This window comes from Salmo salar, chromosome ssa13 (assembly GCF_905237065.1).
Source record: "Salmo salar chromosome ssa13, Ssal_v3.1, whole genome shotgun sequence".
NCBI classification, from domain to species: domain Eukaryota; kingdom Metazoa; phylum Chordata; class Actinopteri; order Salmoniformes; family Salmonidae; genus Salmo; species Salmo salar.
The window spans coordinates 27,896,143-27,921,167 of NC_059454.1; the positions used below are offsets into that span (position 1 = coordinate 27,896,143).

Here is a 25,025-nt window from a genome sequence, read left to right on the forward strand (position 1 = left end):
GAATTGGTTCTGGATTGTGTGTGTGTGTGTGTGTGTGTGTGTGTGTGTGTGTGTGTGTGTGTGTGTGTGTGTGTGTGTGTGTGTGTGTGTGTGTGTGTGTGTCTATATATAAAGGCTATATACTGTCCTGTGGTAGCAGGGTCTTGTATGTTTTCAGCTTGATTGAATAAGACACAGCAGAGTGGACTGGATATCCCTGCTTTTTTCACCAGTCAGCTCAGTGCGGAGAAAGTAGTCAGTTTCCATGGAAACGCCTTAGCGAGATAAGCTTGAGATAAGCCTGTTCTGCAGCTCGTCTGTCTGCGTGCGTGTTGTGTGTGTGATCTCTCAGGACTCTGGTAGGAATGAGGATCTATTAGGATCTAACTCAGTGTACTGAAGCCCAGGTGACCAGGGGGAGGGGCTGGCTGTCATTAGCAACAGTGCTCATGTTCTCTTTATTGTCTCCTCTCAGTTTACACATATTTTTTCTCTCTATCCTTCCCTCTCTCGCGTTCTCTCTCTCCTCTATCCCGCCCTCTCCCTCTCTTTCTCTTCAACTCTTTCATCTTTCTCTCTCCTCTCTCTCGTTCTCTCTCTATCCTTTCCCTTGTCTCTCACACTCCTCTCTCTCTCCTTCCCCCTTTCTCTCCCTATCCTCCTTCCCTCTCCCTCATCTCCCTCTTTCTTTTTTCTCTCCCTCTCCCCCTCTTTATCTTATACTCTCTGTTTACATAGTACAAATGCAGTCAACTGTAGCTCCACACCCCTATTGGTGTCACTGTGGGGATAAACATCTCCATGGTGTTGATAAACTGGGTGAAAGGGCAGGCCCGAGGGGGTGGGGTGGGGTGGGGTGGGGGGGGGGTAGTATTATTATGTTGTATAACACCTTGGCCAATGTGCTGGTGCTAGCTCTTTGGGGGTCTAGGGCCTAACATTAGGTTGGGTTACTGTAAAAGCACTTTATGACAAACGTTGTTATTGAAAGGGCTATGGAAATATAATTTAATTGATTGATTGACACTAATTATTGTCAATTTTATGTGTTTCTCTCTATTTCCAGAACTCTCTGAAGAAGAGAGGCGCTCGGCCAAACAACAAGCCAGAGAAGAAGCCATCTGTCCAGGTAACTTAGACCAACAAAGACCTTCGATTTCTTTCTACATTGAACAGTCAAAGGGAAAATCTCATATAGATTTGCAAACGAATCAACCAAAGAAACAGACTGCAGCTGCAGCATTTTGTCGCCAGACACTCACCTCTGATTCTTACCTCAGCTATTGAACCCAAAGTCAGTACTAAAGTATTACAGTTACACTGATTGTTCTCGCTTTCACAATTTAGTCCATAGTGGGAGTTGGGGAGGCAGTTGATGGGGGAGATGATTCACAGACAGCACAACATACAGTATTACTAGTTTGACATAACCAGCTCAGACTGTGCACATTCCTCTCTCTCTCAATTCAAAGGGAAACATATGTTTACATTGCCAAAGCAAGTGAAATAGACCATAAACAAATGGGAAATAAACAAGGGAAATGAACAATCAAAAATGAACATGAATCATTACACACAAAAGTTTTAAAAGAAGTATGAAAGGGAAAATACAGTGCATTCGGAATGTATTCAGACCCCTTCCCTTTTTACAAATGTTGTTACGTTACAGCCTTATCGTAAAAATATATTGTTTTAATCATCAATCTACACACAATACCCCATAATGAGATTTTTTTGGGGTAAATTTATAAAAAAACAAAAACATGAATACCTTATTTACATAAGTATTCAGACCCTTTGCTATGAGACTCGAAATTGGTGCATCCTGTTTCCATTGATCATCCTTGAGATGTATCTACAATTTGATTGGAGTCCACCTGTGGTAAATTCAATTGATTAGACATGATTTAGAAAGGCACACACCTGTCTATATAAGGTCCCACAGTTGACAGTGCATCTCAGAGCAAAACCTAAGCCATGATGTCGAAGGAATTGTCCGTAGCGATCTGAGACAGGATTGTGTCGAGGCACAGATCTGGGGAAGGGTACCAAAAAATGTCTGCAGCATTGAAGGTCCCTATGAACACTGTGACCTCCATCATTCTTAAGTTAAAGAAATGTGGAACCACCAAGACTCTTCTTAGAGCTGGCAGCCCAACCAAACTGAGCAATCGGGGGAAAAGGGTCTTGGTCAGGGAGGTGACCAAGAACCCGATGGTCACTCTGACAGAGCTCCAGAGTTCCTCCTTGAGCACCCAGTCTGAGTGCTCAGGACCTCAGACTGGGCAAAGGTTCACCTTCCAACAGGACATTGACCCTAAGCACACAGCCAAGACAATGCAGGAGTGGCTTCGGGACACGTCTCTGAATGTCCTTGAGTGGCCCAACCAGAGCCCGGACTTGAACCCGATCGAACATCTCTGGAGAGACCTGAAAATAGCTGTACAGCAACGCTCCCCATTCAACCTGACAGAGCTTGAGAGGATCTGCAGAGAAGAATGGGAGAAACTCCCCAAGTACAGGTGTGCCAAGCTTGTAGCATCATACCCAAGGAGACTCGAGGCTGTAATCGCTGCCAAAGGTGCTTCAACGATGTACTGAGTAAAGGGTCTGAATACTTATGTAAATGTGTTATTTCAGTTTTTTGTTTTTCATAAATTAGCAAACATGGCTAAAAATGTGTTTTTGCTTTGTCATTATGGGGTATTGTGTGTAGATTGATGAGGAACAGAAACAATTTAATCAATTTTAGAATAAGGCTGTAACCTAACTAAATGTGGAAAAAGTCAAGGGGTCTGAATACTTTCCGAAGGCACCTTAGGTAGAATACAGGAGTATATTTTCCTCTATTGAGATTATTTCCTTATTTATTTCTAGCCAAATCTAAAATGTTCCTGTTTTGATTAATTTGATAGAGTGGGTTAGGTGTTCTCTATACCAAATTAGCTTACCCCCTGAGTCTTTTTTCTTGTTTCACACCTGGTAGTTTGGTGGATGGGACTAACAGCTCACTGTAACTTAGAGGGCAACCAGCGGGTCCATCTCCTCTATACCATGTTTCTTGTAGGATGCTAATTTATTTGATGAAGTCTTGGTTCCTGCTCTTTAATCCAAAGGCAGACCTATATTCCAGAATGAGATAGTAAAAAATTTGTGTTCCATAGTGCCCAGTGTTCGCTCTGTCTCGCTCTGTCTCTCGCTCTCTCTTCCTCCATTTCTGTGGGCATGAGGTTAATGCTTAATATCATATTATTGGAGTGCTACTGTGACATACCGTAAATGTTGTAAACCCTCTCCAGACTGTGTTTGATGTTCTGGGAAATAGCCCCATCACCAATAAAGTACACAACACATTATTTAGTGGGCCTTCACCATTTTGAGTCAGTTGGTTAAATAATAGTGGGTGTTTAATATTCAAAATGGCTTATGTCTTTTATAAATACACCAATGTACCTCAATGCCCCAGCTAGCACACATTACACTGTAATATAGTATGCATGACTCCCCAGTGTTGCATCAACCTATCCCACTTTGCCCCCAAAGAATCCATAGCTTTGCATTGCTCTAAATATTTGAAGGGGTTAATATGAGGATGTCAGATGAGTTCAAGCCAGAAAGAAACTCCCACACAATTAGGTTTTTTTTATTTGTAATTTTGGCCTCACAATCTTTCTCTCTCGGTCTCTCTCTCTGTGATATGTGAGAGGATATATTGTCATTATGTGTGTGAGTGAGTCAGTGTGTTGTCAGTGTTCCTAACAGCCTGTCTCTCTGCCTCTCTGGGGTCAGCAGGAGGACAACGCTGACCTCAAGTGCCAGCTCCATTTTGCCAAGGAGGAGTCCGTGCTCATGTGCAAGAAGCTGACCAAGATGGCCAAGGACAGCGAGGCCATGCAGGAGGAGCTGGCCAAGTACCGCTCGGTCTACGGCGATGTGGACGCGTCACTCACCGTGGAGGAGGTCAACGACTCACCCCACACCCGCGAGGCCGAGGTTAGAGTTCACCTGAAGCTGGTGGAAGAGGAAGCCAACCTGCTGAGCCGGCGCATCGTGGAACTGGAGGTGGAGAACCGTGGCCTACGGGCCGAGATGGACGACATGAAGGGCCAGGAACTGCCTCCAGGGCTGGGGGTGGGAGGCATGGGAGGCCCTGGAGGAGGAGGTCTGGATAACGTGATGGAGCTCCAGAGGCACCTGCAGTTTGTGGAGGAGGAAGCGGAGCTGCTACGGCGCTCGCTGCTGGAGATGGAGGAGCAGAACAAGCTGCTGATGAATGAGATCAACCGCTACAAGTCGGAGCTGCCGCTGACGTTGGAGCCAAACCAGGATGACTCCTCGTCCATCTCTCTCCTGGAGGACGGTCATGGTGGGGGAGCTCTCATCAGCACCGAGGCCCCCCATGAGGAGCTGCTGCAGGCCGCCAGGCTCCAGATCGGGGAGCTGAGCGGCAAAGTGAAGAAGCTCCAGTACGAGAACCGTGTGTTGCTGTCCAACCTTCAGCGCTGCGACCTGGCCTCCTACCACAGCTCTTCTAGGCCCGCCCTGGAGACCGACGCTGAGGCAGGGGACTCGGCCGAGTGCCTCCCCAGCCAAGCGTGCCGGGAAGGCCCCATCGGAGGGGAGAACAAGCCCCTGGAGGAGACGGAGAAGAATACGTCCACGGGGGTTCCCATTCACCTGCACGGTAACGTCCCCCTGGGGCTGAAGGACCATGAGGCCCTGCTGGCAATGAGGGACCAGGCCCGCCTCATCTCTACAGCCATCCAGCTGCTGACCGCTTCCGATTCCAACTACCCCTCCCTCTCCCTCTACCGCAAGATCTCCTCCAACTCCTCCGGGGAGACTGCAGAGCCCTGTGTCCCAGAGAAGAGCCAGCAGTCCCAACCCTCGGAGCTCCAGGACCTGCCCCTGGTGGATGCTCTGACGGGCAGGCTGCGAGCGCTGCACACCCAGCTCCAGGCCTTTGTGAAGCGAGTGGAGAGCCTTGGCAGTGGCCCTCCTGGGAGGGAGCAGGTGGAGGGGGCATCCCCCCTGCCTCTACTGTCCGAAGCTGGAGACTCCGTGGTGGATGCGCACTCTGCCTCACACCCCTGCCCTCCAGACGACCAGGCGGGTGAGATCACTGCAGGGCAGAAGGTAAGAATGAACACCCTCCTCCTCTTCCCACCACTCATTTATTATTGATTATGTTTCTTTCCTTTTCTTTCATATGCTCCTTTTTTGTAGCAAGGCTATTATTTCTGTTCCGTTTGCTCCCACCCCTTCCCAGCTCACACTATGGTTTCTCCCTGGCACAGAATGCTGCCGGCACACATGACATGACACGCATGCTGCTTTGATGCCTTATAACCTGTTATAGATGCTACATAGAGCTCAGGGCTCAAATGGAGCCACCACTGTGCTGCATGACAACTAGAATGATAAAGAAATCATAGAAACCATAACCCACCATCTATTTACACACATCAAAATACAATTTGCATATCCAAGTAAATGCACTCTAGTAAAGTTGGTTCTATGCTTAGAGTTAAGCTCCATTAGAGGCCTACTGAGTCCCAACCCCATCCGCTCTCTCCCCCCATCTCTCCCTCCCCCTCCCCCTCTCACCTCACCCCTCCCTCTCTCACCCCGTCTCTCCTTCTCTCACCCCGTCCCTCACTCTCTCACCCCGTCTCTCCCTCTCTCAACCCGTCCCTCCCTCTCACCCCGTCCCTCCATCTCCCCCCTCTCACTGCATGGGCACCATGACCACCGCTTTCTTCACTTGTTTCCCTTTCCCTTTCTTCCTCTCTCTTCTTTCACTCCTTTGATTATGTTAATCCCCTCTCCTACACTCTCCTCTTACTGTCCTTCACTCCCACCCTCATCCCCCAACCCTCCAGCCGTCGCTCGTACTTCTCATCATTGTTTTGGTTCTGTTCTCCACTCTGTCCTACGCCACTCTGACAAAGCTGTTTTTCCTTTACATACTTTTATTTGTCCTGTGAGGTTCATTTTTTATTTTCAATGTGTCTTACGGATCTTCCATTTTGGTTGTATTGTTTTGTTTTCGATTCCCTCCCTCCTTACCATATGTCTCCCCTCATCTTCTTCCTTCCCTTTCCTCTGTTCCTCTTTCCCTCTTTTTATTATTTTGTTTCATTTTTATTCATTAACTTGCCCATGCATGCAGCAGCCCGACTTTAGGGACCAATCAGAGCGCGAAGTGAAAGGTCAGGAGGAGGAGGAGGGTGACAGCCACATTGACAGCAACAAGAACCAGGTTAAACAGGAGACGGACACAGCCCTGGTAGGTCACTGCTATAGAACAGTCAAAATACACACATGCATGCACAAACACACGCACACACACACACACACACACACACACACTGTGCACTCCTTGATGGCCCAACCATGCAGTTTAGGCTGTCTTTAGGCTAGCTTCCCTCGTTCTTTCATGTGATAGATAGTGGGGGAATCAGGCTTAGATCACGCTGAGGTAAACACAATGACATCAGCTCTTGAAGTGAGCAGAGGAAGTGTCTGCTGCTCAGTGTTCGTTTAACCTTTCCGTAGCAGGTCTCCTTGGAAACCTGGGCTGTGAGGGAGGGGCAACTGCAGAAGCGATGAATAGAGCAGAGAGCAAAACAATTGCCACAGCCCGCTCTCCTGTTACAGGATATACAATGTTGGTTTTATAATATGAGAGTCATGAAAGGGAAGGTTTTTCTCTGGGCTCTACTGTAGCACATAATCAGTTAGTCATCTGAACACACACTCCCTAACTGTGAGAACTAGAGAACCTCATTGTTGCTGTCAGTAGGCTGGTTATTAAAGGTCCAATACCTCAGTTGATTTCTCTGTATCTCCAGAATTAAACACATTCTCGAAATATAGAGTAATATAATCATAGTAGGCGGTTAACTATGACAGCATTCAGCGGGCCACATTAAATCAGCTTGTGGGTGACGTGTTTGAAATAAGTAGGCCGAGTAATTCACCCTGTGTCTCTCTCAGTAACCTCTGCATCACAAACTACTGTTGGCTTCTACACATTATCATCCACCCTGCTCCTCTCCCCTCTCAGTGATCAATGATGAGGCTGCCAGGTCCGGGGAGATCAGGACCCGCTCCGGTGAGGGAAGGAGGAAAGGACAGGGGTTAGGACAGGGGATAGGACAGGCAGGCAGTAACACCTTGGCCCTACGCCAGGCGACGTTATCACACGCAGACTGCCTGAGTGCTCTGTGTGTCTGTAGAGACAGGGTCGGTCGATAGGACTGTGACAGGGTTGATGTATGGACATGGATGTTGGTGGGAACCTGGGGTCCATCAGGGTGACTGTGTTATGGGTCCTATTCATTAGGGAACATAGTTTCAAAACGTTTTTCAGGTAGTTCCTCCCCGTTTTAGTCAGTTTTCCCCTCAAAGTGCCTAAAGAATACGGCCCTGGTCTCTCCCCACTGTGTGGTGCCTCTTGTGTCCATTACCACCAACCAACCCTTTCAGAGTAACTGTGTAATGTTAAAAATAGGGTACTATATCCTGCTCAGAAAGCAACTTAAATCGAAGATTCTTCTGCAGGACAGTAAGACTGATATAATGCTGTGAAAGGCACTGAAAACTGACAGCAGGTTATCCATTTATATGCATGGGGTCTGTGTCTAAGGCTTGGCTGTGGAATGTAAGCCTTTTATACAATTGTTATGGTCTATGAGGCGAATATGCATTGGAATGTGAGGAAATTGAAAGGTTTAGCAGCTGAAATTGAGCTCCCTTCACTCTTACTCCTTGGATCCCTTTGGTGAGAAAATGAGGGTGTCAGAAGTCACTTACAGAGGCTGCTGAGGAGAAGGAGAAAGGGGGAGAAATGCAGAAGTGGGCTACGGTGTAAATTATATACAAAATCTCCTGCAAATCAATTTGTGACTGGCTGAGTAATAGTGAGTTACAGTGCCATAGTGCAATTGGGACTTGCACTGTCAGGGACTCTCTCAGAATACACAGTGAGGGTAGAGTTGTTGGGAGGGCATACTGCGAAGATGTTGGTTATCCCTAGTAAATAACCAAGTAGATTGTAGTAGATTGTGAGTAGATATTGAGTGTGCAACTTTCTTTTTTTACAAAGAATAATGGTTGGTGAAAAAACTAAAAAACAATGATTCCAGCAATGCAACATCTAAATAAGCTAACATTAAAATAATAACATTGTATTTTCACGTATCTTTCAAAGCCCTCAGAGAATCTTGGGACAAAACGTAAAGGTTGTTATTGTACCTCAAAACACAGCAGCAACCAGTAGTCTTAAAGTGCCATTTAAACACAGAAATCCATGGAACATTATGACACAGTGGATATTGGATAATGGAATAATGTTTCTTTTTAAACCTTCAGAGTCTATTAATGCCCCTCAGGGTATTTCAGTCTTCCATAAAACACCCCCATTGTCCCACCTTATCAAATTCTACACACTAATTGGTGAAGGAAAAAAATGCTGGGCGCTGAGTGATAATGAAAAGCTTGAGTGGCTGGTCTTGTGCCTGTCATTAGAATGGAGGCCATTTGAGTAGCATTTCGTAGGTTAGCGCTAATGGTAGGCTGGGTTGGCCCCCACCACGGGTTAGCGAGAAGTGAAGAAGAAGAACACTAAGGGGAACAGTAACTCCTCTCACTCAACAGCCAAATGAAGCATGTGACGGTACTAAAGATGAGGTGTATTTGTTGGACCATGGGGCCCGGTGTGGGTGTGTGAGTGTGATGTATGTCTTTAACTGTGTGACATAAGGTTGGATTGTTGTTCCCTGTTTGAAGTAGAGTTATCAATTGAGGATATTTTTCAGTTGTGGGAAGTGGTGTGGTATGCTTTACATTTTACAGGGTGATATAGCATTGCAGAGTGTATTGTAATCTAGCTATAATGGTGTATCGCTCTCTCGCTTGCTCCCTCCCTCCCTCAGCAGATCAGTGAGCTGCAGGCCCTTCTGTTGGAGGTGAGGGAGAATGCTTGCAGGACGCAGGAGGAACTGACTATGGAGAGACAGGATCACAGAGACCCCACCCACAGCAGCTCACAGACATTCACACAGGTACACAATCATCAAACTGTTCTATATCTATGTACACAACACTGACTACAGCCAAACCCTTCTAAACCACACAGAGCATTGTTACTGTAACGTCTTGTCAATGCTGATACAGAGTATGCACCACACCTGAGAACAGTATGGTATCACTACTATGATATGTACAACAACAGCAGTTTATTATATACATGCATTCACCCACTTAGCAAACAGCTAAAGCAAACTCTGCTAAAGCAAACTCCATAAACGGTGCTGCACCTAATCCCTTATCATAACAACACTGGCACTGTGAGCCCCTGTAGCCCACTGACTGGCCTGTCTCCTCTCTCTCTATGTGTGTGTGCGTACGCGTGCCTGCCTGCGTGTGTTTGTCTCTCCCTCTGTCTCCAGCTGCAGGAGGAGCACCAGAAGGCCCTGACGAGAAGGGACTTCCAGCTACAGAGTCTGAGTCTGCAGACGCGGCTGCAGCAGAAGTTCTGGAGCCAAGAGAGGAACCTGATGTTGCAGGAGTCCCAGCAGCTCAAGCAGACCCTGCTGCTGCTCAGCCTCAAGCTGCGCTGCTTCCTCAAACAGTGGCGGCTGGGACGCAAGCTGGACACGGAGGCCAAGGATGTCTTGGAGGTACGGGACTGACTAGCCACCCTCTCCCTTTGAATCAGCCACTTAGCTGTGGCATAGTAGTTTGGTTGGTTGATTTTATTTTATCCCCGTTAGCCAGCAGCATACCACCCTGCATCTCACTGCTGGCTTGCTTCTGAAACTAAGCGTTGGTTTGTCCTGGTTGGTCCCTGGATGGGAGACCAGATGCTGCTGGAAGTAATGTTAGAGGGTCAGGAGGAGGCACCCTCTCCTCTGGTCTAATTGCTTTTAAATATCCAAATGCCCCAGGGCAGTGATTGGGGACGTTGCCCTGTGTAGGGTGCCGTCATTTGGATGGGATGTTAAACAGGTGTCCTGACTCTCTGGGGTCACTAAAGATCCCATGGCACTGATCATAAGAGTAGGGGTGTTAACCCTGGTGTCCTGACTAAATTCACAATCTGGACCTCATACCATCACGGTCACCTAATCATCCCCAGCTTACAATTGGTTAGTTCATCCTGTAACTGTTCCCCAGGTTGTTGCTGTAAATGAGAATGTGTTCTCAGTCAATTTACTGGGTTAAATCAAATAAATGAGCTGTTTAAGGAACTTGGCTGACTAATAATGTGCTGTGTATGTCCCTACAGGTGAACAGCCTGAAGGACCTGTACCTGCTGCTGGAGGAGGAGAGTCTGGCCGCCCACCCCCAACAGGGAGACAACAAGATGACCTCCGCAGAGGAGCAGCACCTCTGCCCCACCATCTCCAAGGAGCTCTGTGTGCTGGAGAAGAGCTACACACAGGTGCAGGAACAGGTCACACCTGGGTCAAATTCATTAGTGCACACCGTTGCAAAAATGTTTTGCTACAGAAAACAAAAAGAAGCCTTTGTTATTGGACAAGTTCAGGTAGTTCCTCTCGGTTTCAGTCGGTTCTTTCTGTTTAGTGTCTACTGAAAACAACCCTGACAACACACAGGAAACAGCAGTTATTGATCAAATGCATGACATGGAGATCCTCTCAAATGTCATGTTCATCTCTATGACGTTGAGAGGTCATTCACTGATTCTCCATCCTGTCCGTGGCCTAGACGAGCGGCGTGAGCAGCACACTGGCGGACCTGAAGGGAGCGCTCCAGGATCTGAGCGGAGAGCTGCGAGAGGAGCGCCAGGGCTCTCAGGAACTGACCCAGCAGTTTGCCCGCGCTAAGGCCTCCTGGGAGGTGGAGAGGACAGAGCTCAAGAGCCTCATTACCCAGGTAAGACCACACCACTTAGAATGGCGCAACTAGCATTGAAATATAATTACTAGAATGGAAATTTGACTTCACCCTCATGGGTACACTCAATATGGCTGACATGGTATTGTGCTAGGTAGTCTATAGAAACCCTCTGTTGTATAGTTATAGTTTCAAACCCATAGTTTACCTAAAACCAACTAAAAACCTTATTTGGCTAGTTCAGAGGCCAATCTATTATGTAGCTTACAGACCAATGGATTTCACATTTGTCACGTTCCCTGGCTGACCATTATCTAAGAGGCTTAGCATAAAGCATCCCTGGGAGGGTAATACATCAGCCGTTATAAAAGCCAGGTATCACAGACTACTGGATATAGAAGGCTGATAATAGGACCCTGGTCATCAGGGTTAGGATGTAGTTGGAGGTAGAATAAAGACTCTTGCCTGATCAGTCAGATATGCTATATACCTACTGGGCCCCAATCATTTCTCCTGTTGGCTACCTGGATGTCTGAGGCAACGACATTGATTGTATGACCATTAAGTGGGGTTTTCTAGTTATAAATGAGAAAGGTCTTCATTCAGCATGCAGGAGAGCACCCTCTGAGGCTGTACGAAGATCAAGTTACCCATTCATAAAGGATGACATGACCTGTCATTTGTTACAATTTACTGAGAAAGGCTGCCGAGCTGCGGGGAGCTATGTTACAGATGATCAGAAGTATGAATCAGTCACTGGGTATTCATTTAATCACCAATACTCATGTTGACAAATGGCTTGAAACTGCTGATATCCTGAGGTGGTGGATTTGTGCCTATCTATCTGTCTGGGGTTTAGTTTGGTCGTCTACTTTTCCCCCAGACCTCTGTTCACTTTGTGTGTGTGTGTGTGTGTGTGTGTGTGCGCATCTGTGTGCGTGCCTGCATGCGAGAGAGGTACCTGGCAGTGAGAGATGAGGTTAATATACAGACTACTCGGAACCTAAGACACTCTCATAACAGCATCCTCCGTAATGACTCAAATGAACAGGGTTTGAGACAGGTCCCCACATTACACCGAAATAATGTATATATTATCAGACCAGTGGGGAAATAGAAGGCGAAAAAGAGAAAAGGAATTAAGAGAGGAAGAGATGGAGAGGATTAATGAGAGGGGGATAGAGAGAGAGAGAGAGAGAGAGCCCCACAGTGTGCCATCACAGCAGCAAGATTTGTGACCTGTTGCCACAAGAAAAGGGCAACCAGTGAAGAACAAACACCATTGTAAATACAACCCATATTTATGTTTGATTTATTTTCCCTTTTGTACTTTCACTATTTGCACATCGTTACAACACTGTATATATACATAATATGACATTTGAAATGTCTTTATTCTTTTAGAACTTCTGTGAGTGTAATGTTTACTGTTCATTTGTATTGTTTATTTCACTTTTGTTTATTATCTACTTCACTTGCTTTGGCAATGTTAACATATGTTTACCATGCCAATAAAGCCCTTAAATTGAATTGAGTGGGGAATAAACAGAGAGAGAGAGAAGGGAATAAACAGAGGGAGAGAGAGAGGGGGAATAAACAGAGGGAGAAAGAAGGCGAGAGAGAGATAATGGGAAATATACAGGGAAATATACAGAGGGAGAGCGAGCGCAAGAGAGAGAGAGGTACAGTACAGTAGAAACAGAGAGAGTTTGAAGCATGTTTCCTTGGTCCTGTCAGACTGTTCCCTCCCTCTGCAGTCCCTCCTCCATGGGTCTGTAAGGGCACAGCTAAATGGTTGCCTGCCCTGAGAGCAGCACTGTGCCATGAGGATCCCTTTCCTGGCGGCGCCAACACAGCTACTCAACACCATAACTGGGTCACAATTTACAACCTGGGCCAGGCTTTTTCATTCATCCATCCCCCCCTCCTTCCTCCTCCTGTATCCACCGTAGAGGCTTTTGTCTCTCTCCTCCCTGGCAGTAGTAATGTGTTGTGTGTCAGGGTGGGAGGGAGAGAGGGAAAGGGAGGGTTGAGTAGGCAGGAAAAGGGGCTTCTTGTGCATTGGTTCTACACCTTTATTAAACTGGACACAACTAACTTATTTTTTTCATTGATATTTCCTGATGAAATAATGGCCTACATGGACTGTAGGAGCATGACTCAGTCTGTTGCCTTGGGTGAAGTCTAGATTCTACCCCGGGTTAGAATCCTGATTTGTGTATCACCAGAAGACCCAGATGACAATGTAATTCAGTTGAAACACTTTAAAAAGGCGTCACCTGTATGAATCATGGCCATAATCAAAGCGTTGACTCTCTTTCTGAGTAGCGCAGCGGTCTAAGGCACGTGCAAGAGGCGTCACTATAGACCCTGGTTTGATTCCAAGCTGTATCACAACCGGTCGTGATTGGGAGTCCCATGGGGCGGCGCACAATTGGCCCTGCGTCGTCTGGGTTTGGCCGGGTAGGCCGTCATTGTAAATAAGAATTTGTTCTTAACTGACTTGCCTAGTTAAATAAAGGTTAGGGACTCCCAATCATGGCCGGTTGTGATACAGCCTGGAATCGAACCAGGGTGTCTGTAGTGACACTTCAAACACTGAGATGCAGTGCCTTAGACCTCTGCGCCACTCGGGAGCCCAAACATAGTACCAGACTATCAGGTTTCAGGGAAGACCCAAGTGCAGACTGTGTAGAAGTAACAATGTTTATTGTAACAACAGGGGCAGGCAAAAGACAGGTCAATGTAGGCAGGGGTCGATAATCCAGAGTAGTGGGGTCAAGGTACAGGACGACAGGCAGGGTCAGGTGAGGCGAAGGTCTGTAATCCAGAGTAGGGGCAAAGGTACAGGACGGCAGCCAGGCTCAGGGGCAGGCAGAGTGGTCAGGCAGGCGGCCTCGGAGTCAGGACAGGCAGGGGTCAAAACCAGGAGGGCGAGAAAAGAGATACTGGAAAAAGCAGGAGCTGAGACACAAAATGCTGGTAGGCTTGAACAAACAAGACAAACTGACACAGACAGACAGAAAACACAGGTATAAATACCCAGGGGTTACAGTGCCTTGCAAAAGTATTCACCCCCTTGGCGTTTTTCCTATTTTGTTGCATTACAACCTGTAATTTAAATGGATTTTTATTTGGATTTCATGTAATTGACATACACAAAATAGTCCAAATTGGTGAGGTGAAATGAAAAAAATAACTTGTTTCAAAAAATGCTAAAAAAATATAAAACGGAAAGTGGTGGGTGCATATGTATTCACCCCCTTTGTTATGAAGCACCTGAATAAGATCTGGTGGAACCAATTACCTTAAGAAGTCACTTGATTAGTTAAATAAAGTCCACCTGTGTGCAATCTGTGTCACATGATCTGTCACACGATCTCAGTATATATACACCTGTTCTTAAAGGCCACAGAGTCTGCAACACCACTAACGAAGCAAGTGGCACCATGAAGACCAAGGAGCTCTCCAAACAGGGACAAAGTTGTGGAGAAGGACAGATCAGGGTTGGGTTATAAAAAAATATCTGAAACTTTGAACATCCCACGGAGCACCATTTAAATACATTATTAAAAAATGGAAAGAATATGGCACCACAACAAACCTGCCAAGAGAGGGCCGCCCACCAAAACTCACAGACCAGACAAGGAGGGCATTAATCAGAGAGGCAACAAAGAGACCAAAGATAACCCTGAAGGAGCTGCAAAGCTCCACAGCGGAGATTGGAGTATTGTCCATAGGACCACTTTAAGCCGTATACTCCACAGAGCTGGGCTTTACGGAAGAGTAGCCAGAAAAGAGACATTGCTTAAAGAAAAAAATAAGCAATCATGTTTGGTGTTTGCCAAAAGGCATGTGGGAGACTCCCCAAACATATGGAAGAAGGTACTCTGGATAGATGAGACTAAAATGTAGCTTTCTGGCCATCAAGGAAAATGCTATGTCTGGCACAAACCTAACTCCTCTCATCACCCTGAGAACGCCAGGCAGCATCATGCTGTGGGGATGTTTTTCATCGGCAGGGACTGGGAAACTGGTCAGAATTGAAGGAATGATGGATGGCGCTAAATACAGGGAAATTCTTGAGGGAAAACTATTTCAGTCTTCCAGAGATTTGAGACTGGGACAGAGGTTCACCTTCCAGCAGGACAATGACCCTAAGCATACTGCCAATGCAACACTCCAGTGGTTTAAGGGGAAACATTTAAATGTCTTGGAATGGCCTAGTCAAACCCCAGACCTCAATCCAATTGAGAATCTGTGGTATGACTTAAATATTGCTTTACACCAGCGGAACCCATCCAACTTGAAGGAGCTGGAGCAGTTTTGTCTTGAAGAACGGGCAAAAATCCCAGTGGCTAGATGTGCCAAGCTTATAGAGACATACCCCAAGAGACTTGCAGCTGTAATTGGTGCAAAAGTTGACTCTACAAAGTATTGACTTTGGGGGGTAAATAGTTATGCACGCTCAAGTTCAGATTTTTTGTCTTATTTCTTGTTTGTTTCACAATAAAAAAATATTTTGCATCTTCAAAGTGGTAGGCATGTTGTGTAAATCAAATGATACAAAACCCCCAAAAATCCATTTTAATTCCAGGTTGTAAGGCAACAAAATAAGAAAAATGCCAATGGGGTGAATACTTTTGAAGCCACTGTAAGTGGGGAAGATTGGCGACACCTGGATGGGGTGGAGACAAGCACAAGGACAGGTGAAACAGATCTGGGCATGACAGGTACAGTTGTGGGATGCAATAGATCCCAAATTAATACAACCGCTAGCATCAAAAAACAAAAAAAATTAAAGGCAATGAGGCTGATGCAACAGATCAGAACATTGAGCTTAAAATGTTGATAAACTATTAGGCAATTTTTTCACATTATAAGTGCAGCAATGCAGACAGCAATTGGCTGGCTAAAAGAGTGAATGTTCCAAAATGCAATCAATTAGTGGGAAAACATCATTCTCAAAAGTGACCACAAATGCGGTTACGCATGTAATCCTTGCATTTTGCTGAGGAGAATTATCTTCCCCAAATGTGAAGCTCACACGCCGCCTATGTACAGTGCATTCAGAAAGTATTCAGACCCCTTCACTTTTTCCACATTTTGTTACGTTACAGCCTTATTCTAAAATTGATAATTAAATATAAATCCTCATCAATGCTTCCCGAATGGCGCAGTGGTCTAAGTGCTAATTGTGCCACTAGAGATCCTGGTTGGAGTCCAGGCTCTGTCGCAGCCGGCCGTGACCTGGAGAACCATGGGGCGGCGCACAATTGGCCCAGCGTCGTCCGGGTTAGGGGAGGGTTTGGCCGGCAGGGATGTTCTTGTCCCATCGCGCACTAGCGACACCTGTGGCGGGCCGGGTGCAATGCACGCTGACGCGGTCGCCAGGTGTACGGTGTTTCCTCCGACACATTGGTACGGTGGGCTTCTGATTTAAGCGGACATTGTCTCAAGAAGCAGTGTGGCTTGGCTGGGTTGTGTTTCGGAGGATGCACGGCTCTCGACCACCGCCTCTCTCACAAGCGATGGGACAATACTAACTACCAATTGGATATCACAAAATTGGGGAGAAAAAGGGGCAAAATACTTTTTTTAAAAATTTTTTATTATCAATCTACACACAATGCCCCAAAATAACAAAGCGAAAACAGGTAATAAGAAATGTTTGCAAATGTATTAAAAAATGTAAGACAGAAATACCTTATTTACATAAGTATTCAGACTCTTTGCTATGAGACTCGAAATTGAGCTCCGGTGCATCCTGTTTCCATTGATCATCCTTGAGATGTTTCTACAACTTGATTAGAGTCCACCTGTGGTAAATTCAATTGATTGGACATGATTTGGAAAGGCACACACCAGTCTATATAAGGTCCCACAGCTGACAGTGCATGTCAGAGCAAAAACCAAGCCATGAGGTCGAAGGAATTGTCCATAGAACTCCGAGACAGGATTGTGTCAAGGCACAGATCTGGGGAAGAGTACCAAAACATGTCTGCAGCATTGAAGGTCCCCAAGAACACAGTGGCCTCCATCATTCTTAATGTAAGAAGTTTGGATCCACCAAGACTCTTCCTAGAGCTGGCCGCCCAGCCAAACTGAGCAATCGGGGGAGAAGGGCCTTGGTCTTGGAGGTGACCAAGAACCCAATGATCACTCTGACAGAGCTCCAGAGTTCCTCTGTGGAGATGGAAGAACCTTCCAGAAGGACAACCATCTCTGCAGCACTCCACCAATCAGGCCTTTATGGTAGAGTGGCAGACGGAATCACTCCTCAGTAAAAGGCACATGACAGCCTGCTTGGAGTTTGCCAAAATGCACCTAAAGGACTCTCAGACCGTGAGAAACAAGATTCTCTGGTCTGATGAAACCAAGATTGAACTCTTTGGCCTGAATGCCAAGCGTAATGTCTGGTGGAAACCTGGCACCATCCCTACGTTGAAGCATGGTAGTGGCAGCATCATGCTGTGGGGATGTTTTTCAGCTGCAGGGACTGGGAGACTTGTCAGGATCGAGGGAAAGATAAATGGAGCAAAGTACAGAGATCATTGATGAATAAATGTGCCAACATTTCTAAAAACCTGTTTTTGCTTTGTCGTTATGGTATATTGTGTGTATATTGGTGAGGGAGGAAAACAATTGAATCAATTTTAGAATAAATTTGTAATGTAACAAAATGTGGAAAAAGTCAAGGGGTCTGAGTGCTTTCCGAATACACTGTATGCCAGTTAGGCTCTACACCGGTTGTAAAGCAGATTAATGTGCTTCATTTTAAGAAGTTATTTGGCCACGTTAGTTGAGATACAAACCTTATCAAAACATATAGGCCTATGGGCTAAGCTACATGAGATGTGCGACTTAAAAAAAGGCATGCTCTGTTTCTTGCCTTATAGCCTAAAAGCTGGGCATCATTCACCGTTGATAATATATCATTCACAAGTCATAGGTTAATATTGTTTGAATCTTGTCTTTACATATACTAAATAATATCTTGTGAAATTTGTTTGGATTTAGAATTTTTTATTTTTATTTATTTATTTATTTCACCTTTATTTAACCAGGTAGGCAAGTTGAGAACAAGTTCTCATTTACAATTGCGACCTGGCCAAGATAAAGCAAAGCAGTTCGACAACATACAAAAACACAGAGTTACACATGGAGTAAAACAACATACAATCAATGATACAGTAGAAAAAAAATAAGAAAAAAAACAAGACTATATACAATGTGAGCAAATGATGTGAAATAAGGGAGGTAAAGGCAAAAAAGGCCATGGTGGCAAAGTAAATAAAGTATAGCAAGTAAAACACTGGAATGGTAGATTTGTAATTTGAAGAAAGTTCAAAGTTAAAATATAAATAATATGGTGCAAAGGAGCAAAATAATAAATGAAATAAATAAATACAGTAGGGGAAGAGGTAGTAGTTTGGGCTAAATTATAGATGGGCTATGTACAGGTGCAGTGATCTGGGAGCTGCTCTGATAGCTGGTGCTTAAAGCTAGTGAGGGAGATAAGTGTTTCCAGCTTCAGAGATTTTTGTAGTTCGTTCCAGTCATTGGCAGCAGAGAACTGGAAGGAGAGACGACCAAAGGAGGAGTTGGCTTTAGGGGTGACCAGAGAAATATATAGAATAGACCATTGTCATGCACTTGTCTCGAAACATAGACAGGGGAAAAAAATACGTCATCTATACGCTAAAATAGCGAATGGAGGACGCTTTTCCAGTGGTTCATTTTCATGCCAGCCAGGTAGGCTATACTTCTGTTGTAAAGAGAAGCAATGTGCTTAAAATTAGGAAAGTTGAGAAATAAATATAGTAGGCCTAGCCTATAGAAAGCTGATGGAATCCTCCTCTTTTTAATAGCGGCCATCACTCTGTTTTCTCACGCAATTGCATAGCATATAGAAATGTTGCACAACATGAGCTCATGGGCTCTGATGAAGTGTTTGATTAGACATTCGATTATATTTGCATTGATGTCAGAGTGATTAGAGGGACAATAGAGTGCTGAGTACCAGGCAGTTAGCAAGTTTGGTAGGTGACTAATGACCATCAGCAGCATCAGAGCTTTGAGAAGCCTAGTTATCATGACTAAATAGTCATGTGGAATTTGACTGTGGTCATGACTCGTGATCGCCAGTGTGGCAATAATACGGTCACCATAACAGCCACCTCCATCAAAAAAGATAACAGCTTGCCCATTCCCCAAATGCATTGCATTTATTTTATTAAATCAGATCTACTGACTAACCTTTATGGCATAATCAGAGCTTGATTCATTTTGCTTTTCTTATTCTTTAAGAAACTTATTCATCATCTGTTACCCCGCCCTGAGAGTCATGCACGCACCGGAGTATGCACGTACACACTCACGCACGCACACACTCACGCACACACAATGTTACTATTCTCCCTTTACCCCTTCACCCCTATAAACTATGCCGTTACTGTACCCTTGTATTGTGTAAACCCACTGGGCTGGTGCCCAGGAATGAACTGGATGGCAAAGCTGGGTCCAATCTCTTCCTGCTCTGCTCAGCCAATCACAGAAGTAGGATGGCATCCTGGCAATATGGCATGGCACCAGCAGCTGTTGCACTGTGGAACCAGGCTTATGGCCTAATGCCTACAGATGCCAACAGACAGTTCTCTAGGGAAGGTTGTGTCACAAATGCTATTCCCTGTATAGTGCAGAGGCCTATGTGGGCCCTGGTCAAAAGTAGTGCACTAAAACATAGTGCCATTTGGGACTCATATCTGTCTTCAGTGGTTTTGGGGTGAATTGGGAGCGTTCAGAGCAAATGTCTTTCTTTGTGCTATAAACCTGCAGACAACCATTAAGTCACAGCCCCGCAACGTCTCACCAATAAAACTCATTATGGATATTCATCATCAGATGAGATCAACGCTTCCGTCGCCGTCAGAGATGAATGGCATAGTGGTCCGAAAGGCCACCCAGACTCCTCCATTAGCACCATATAAGGCAGAAACCTGCAGTCATCCTCAGGCACCATGGCGATTGATGGGGCTCCCTCCCCCGAAAGCTGTGACTTCAAATGCGAGAAAAAAAAACGAGACAGACTCGTAAAAGAAATAAAGAGCAATCGCCTCAGCTTTGAAGCACTGCTTGATTCATTCTAATGGGGGGATTGGAGAGGAGGGAGAGGATGGGAGAAACGTAGCGGGCGCCTTTAGCTGTTGTCTTTTAATGTGACTGATTGATGAGTTTACAGGTTTTCTCTTCCATCTTAGAAACAAGGGAAGGATGACTTAAAAGTAACACACACACAAGAGGCATCTGCTGCTGTTCTTTATTTATAGGGCTTTTCTCATTAAGTGCCTCGTTCCACGTCTCGTTTTATAGAGGGAGGAATACTTCAAGCTAATAGTCTGTTTAGATATTCAGATAAAAATGTTAGTGTTTTCAGTGATGGAAAAAAAGGAAAATAAATGTATGTGGTGTGTTAATCAGTGAGAGAGTGTAGGATGGGTTTGTTGAGCATTTGGGGATTCATTACTTTTGGTATTACATCATCACATATAAATGTAATTTAGCTGCTCAAACATGCATGGAACAAGAACTTATGACCTGCACTACATCCCCCATAGTGTCACATAATCACCAGCCTCACCAACCCTCTCTCTGTCACCCTCCCCCCAGCTGGAGATCAAGGCGGGAATTGCTGCCCTGGCCGGGGGGGAGAAGGACCTCCAAGGACCTCCCGACCTGAAGGTGGCGCTGAAGAGGGAGCGTGAGGAGCACCAGCACCTCCTGGCCGACTCATATGCCGCCGTCATGGACCTGACCAAGCAGCTGCAGATGTGCGAGAGGAACTGGAACCGCGAGAAGCTGGAGCTCCTAGAGCATTTCAGTCAGGAGAGGGGCCAGTGGGAGCAGAGGCTACAGTGCAAGATGGTAACTGGATTATTGGCACCTCAGTCCTGATAAGCTTATATTCTGCTCTACACTCTATTCTATTATAGCATGGTCTAGTATTATAGCTTAGCCATGTAGTGAGTACTGAGAGTGACACTAGCTACCCTTGTAGCGTCTAGTGACTATCCTCATTTTCCTCCTTTCTCCTCATCATCTTTGGCTATTTGTTTTCTCTGTGTGGTCTTTTGTTGGGGTGGAATGGAAGGTTAATGTCACTGGTAGGACATTGTTGGCGTGTATGCATTACTGTACTCTGTGACTAGTGGCTTAGTGTTTTCCATAGAGGGTTAGGGATAACTGGCCAGTGGAGGAATGCAGGGAGAGACAACATGCTGCTGAACATGAGTGTGTCTGCTGCATGGCCAGACCACACTGGAGGGTGTGTGTGTGTGTGTGTGTGTGTGTGTGTGTGTGTGTGTGTGTGTGTGTGTGTGTGTGTGTGTGTGTGTGTGTGTGTGTGTGTGTGTGTGTGTGTTATAGTCTGACTGGCTCTTCTACCAGCACAGCCTCATTACCTGTGTCTGTCTGGCTGTCATCCAGTCTGTCCCAAAACTGACCGGCTGGTCTTGGAAAATAGGTCTCTCGCACTCCAATACTTATTGTGTCAGAAAACGGCACAGGAACATAGCACTGAGGCCAAGCACACAAGAGGACATGTCATTATTTCAGACAGACGCCTCTTTCTCTCGCTACTCTTTTCTCCTATCTGTCGTAGCCCTACTGTTGCTTCTCTGTCAGTCAGTCACATTTGCATTGTTCATCAAAATACAGCAGTCATGTACTGTAGGATTAATTTGAACCACCCCATCCTTCCTCTTCTCCCTTCCCTCCCCTCCTCTCTCCTCTACCCCCTCTCCCTCCTCTTTCCTCCCTCCTCCCCCCTCTGAGAGGAAATATGTGTTTTTATTTGTGTGTGTGTGTGTGTGAGCTCATCTCCCTGTGAGCTGAAAGCTCCTGAGTCAGCATCATTACAGGGACAGCAAGGCCTTTGTCAGGGATAAATACTGTAACTCCTAGATGATGGCCACATCCTCATGTCCTCCATTAAACATTGCCTATAAACCTACCGGACTGGCTGGACAGGAAACAAAAAATGTCTCCTTGTTTTCTCCCTCACAGTCTCTGCACTACAAAACCACCCCTGAAACAAAAACTGCACTGGACGTTTTTACAAATGGAACCAATTTATCAAGGTAACATATGTATTTGATGTGCAAAAAGCTATTTTTCAAAGATCATGAAAAATGTATAGTCATACCTGAAAAATAAAACAATCATGTTTAGTAATATAATTTTTCTTCTATCAGGACCAAGTCCATCCCGTCCATGTTGGAGGGTCTGCTGGAGGCCTGTCCTTTCCTTCCGGATCAGGAGGTCAACGGTACAGCCAATGAGGAGGGAGAGAAGGACCAGCCCAGCACCCAGGCCCATCCCCTTCTAACCCACACAGACCCGGGTGACCTCACCAGGAAGAACTGGAAGTACCTGACCAATGAGATGGCTCTGATGGAGCAGGGTGATGCCCCCTTCAAGACGTGGGACTGCCCCAGCTCCCCCAGCAGTTTCCTGGACCTGGAGAGCATCCAGAGGAGCTACACGGCCCCCGACAAGACCGGCATCCGCATCTACTACAGCCCCCCTACCATGCGCCGTATGGAGAGCCGGCTGGCCAAGGAGAAGCAGGACACACCTCAAGCCCAGCAAGGCCACCTGTCTCGGGCTTCAACTCCCTCAGACGCTGGGGCCCTGGAGGGCCAACCTCCCTCCTCCTCTGCCTCCTCCTCTTCGTCCTATGACCAGTGGTTGAGCTCTCTGTCCAAGCAGCACAGGGACCTTCTGGAGAACAGCAGCGGTGGCGCGGGGGTGGCGCCCTTCCACGGCCTGGAGATCTCTGCCAACCTCTCGGACGACATGAAGGAGATGACCAACTGCGTGCGCCAGGCCATCCGCTCCAGCTCTCTGGAGAGGAAGTGCAGCAAGGATGCGAGCAGCCAGACAGTGGGGGTGTCTAGCCGCTCCACCCAGACGGTCCAGTTTGTGAGCGTGGGGCTGCAGACGGACGGGCTCGGGTCTCGGGGGGTGGGGGGCTTCCACACCAAATCCTCCTGGTCCCCCAGGCCCTCGTCGTCGCTGGCCTCGGCCCGCTCGCGCCACATCTCCTCATCACTGGATAAGGTGCACAGCCGCATCGACAGGCCTTGCTGCTCGCCCAAGTTCGGCTCCCCCAAGCTACAGCGACGCATTTCCGCCTCCTCCTCCAAGCTGGACGGAGGAGGATTGTCCTCAGCTTCTTCCAGAGACCGCAGCCTGTGGAACCTCCACCAGCGGTCCTCGACCTCCAGCGGCTCGGCCTGGGCCCGTTCCACCACCACCAGGGACAGCCCCGTGCTCAGCGGCCTCAACGATGGCCTGTCCAGCCTGTTCAGCGTGGTGGAACACTCCGGCAGCGTAGAGTCCCTGTGGAAGAGTGAGCCAGGGGCCAGCCCAGCCCGCCAGGCAGCAGGGAAGCCCTCTGGCCCTGGACCAGACACCGGAGGCCAGAAATACGGCCCCTTCCAGGAATTTTTCAGGAACGTGTGCGGCCGGACCGGAACGACCATGCCTGGGGGAGGGGAGAGAGGGCAGAGGGAGGTTGGGGCCATGGATGAGCCCAAGCCTGAGTGCCTCTCCGGGGCTTCGCTGGTGGGGAACGACAGCGTCACCAAGATCGTCAACAAGAGGTTCATGAGACAGATGCCCAGGGAGGAGTTGGGGGCCACTGCTAACGATCTCACTGCCAGGGACCTGACCTTGAGCTCCAGCATGGAGGTAGGTCCCACACATACTCACTCACACACACAGAGACAGGGCTACACACATGCACGCACAACACGCACGCACAAACACACATACACACACATACATACAGGACATCATATCCAAGCAGATTATTTGAGCAGCTGTCTTTCATTGGATTGCATTATAACATAACTGTTTAATGTCTCCTCCCTGTCTCAGGATGCAGCGTGTGATTGCAACTCCCAGTCGCTTACTTCCTGCTTCGCCCGGCCCTCCCGCTCGGCCACACGCCATTCACTGGGCCACTGCATGCACCGCTCCCAGGAGCCTCCCACGGCAACGGAGGAGAGATTGGATGCAGGCAATGAGTGATCGATCAGTGAGAGCGCTGACGCTCACGCTGACGCTCACGCTCACACTGCCCACACACACACACACACACACACACACACACACACACACACACACACACACACGCACACGCACACACGCACACACTGCCTCACCAACACACTGCCACATAAGCTACAGTACTGTCACAAAACGTAGACACAAACATCTTGGCTACACCAACACACTGCTACATACATACTGTACATACACACAATCCCTCACAAACTGCCACACAGAACCACTGTCACACACACACACATGTCTGGAATTGGAACTCAACCCAAGCAGCACATTCTAATGCCAAGGATATAGGAAGACCAGAATCTCCTAGGATTCCTCTTTGAGCACCAGAACCACTACCAACTACCAGCAGGACAACAACCTCACACACAACACACATACTGGAACAGTAATGACACACTACTCCCTATGTAATGCAGTGTTTAGGGAATAGGGTGCTATTTTGCACGCAAACAGTTTGTGGAAACGACCACCTAGGAATTCAGACAGTCTTATATGATGTCAGAACCCACAACACTCTACTTTACCCGGGAATTTTTGGAATTGCATAGGGAAAACACATACTGGGCTACTAGATTTCTACAAAGTGGATCTTCTTCCCAACCGACAGGGATATGAGGTAGTTTGTTAGCTGCTCCCATTCCAAATACCAATCCTATTCCCAGTCCAATTCCCTAGCCAACACCAGTCCCTTCCCAACCCAGCATCTGGAGATCTCTGTCCAAACCTCCTCCATAACACCAAGCAGAGGATTCTACTGCTGTGAACCACCTCTTGCCGTTATCAACCAACAACCATAAAAAAACATCTCATCAACGTATGTTCATTTTTTATGTCAACTGCCTCCCTGTTGTTTTTCTGAAAGACTTTCATCCAATGAAGGGGTAGGACATTTACGTCCTTATGTTACGTATGATATGATGATCCTATGTTTTCTAAAGGTTGTTTGAATGTTTGTAATCTGCCTGTTGTTGGCACACATTGATAGGATGGTGGTTAAGACTCTGAGACCCTATGAGTTTTGTCTCTTGCGTGTTCTATAC

The 25,025-nt window shown here is 46.7% G+C and overlaps 1 protein-coding gene across 5 annotated transcripts in view; it reads left to right on the top strand.

Moving 5' to 3' along the window:
• LOC106566796 (protein SOGA1) overlaps positions 1-24,766 on the top strand; it is a 68,567-nt gene extending 43,801 nt beyond the window's left edge. Inside the window, exons 4-14 of one of the 5 annotated variants that reach the window (XM_014135196.2) lie at positions 1,046-1,108; positions 3,769-5,115; positions 6,152-6,268; positions 8,919-9,047; positions 9,435-9,665; positions 10,274-10,429; positions 10,717-10,884; positions 20,515-20,769; positions 21,910-21,983; positions 22,098-23,598; positions 23,788-24,766. In XM_014135196.2, the coding sequence (XP_013990671.2) occupies positions 1,046-1,108; positions 3,769-5,115; positions 6,152-6,268; positions 8,919-9,047; positions 9,435-9,665; positions 10,274-10,429; positions 10,717-10,884; positions 20,515-20,769; positions 21,910-21,983; positions 22,098-23,598; positions 23,788-23,940 (4,194 nt within the window). In that variant the 3' untranslated portion in view covers positions 23,941-24,766. The remainder of the gene's footprint in view (positions 1-1,045; positions 1,109-3,768; positions 5,116-6,151; positions 6,269-8,918; positions 9,048-9,434; positions 9,666-10,273; positions 10,430-10,716; positions 10,885-20,514; positions 20,770-21,909; positions 21,984-22,097; positions 23,599-23,787) is intronic. The other 4 variants (XM_014135198.2, XM_014135199.2, XM_014135197.2 and 1 more) reach the window with 4 other exon arrangements.
• The last annotated feature ends 259 nt before the right edge of the window (positions 24,767-25,025 follow it).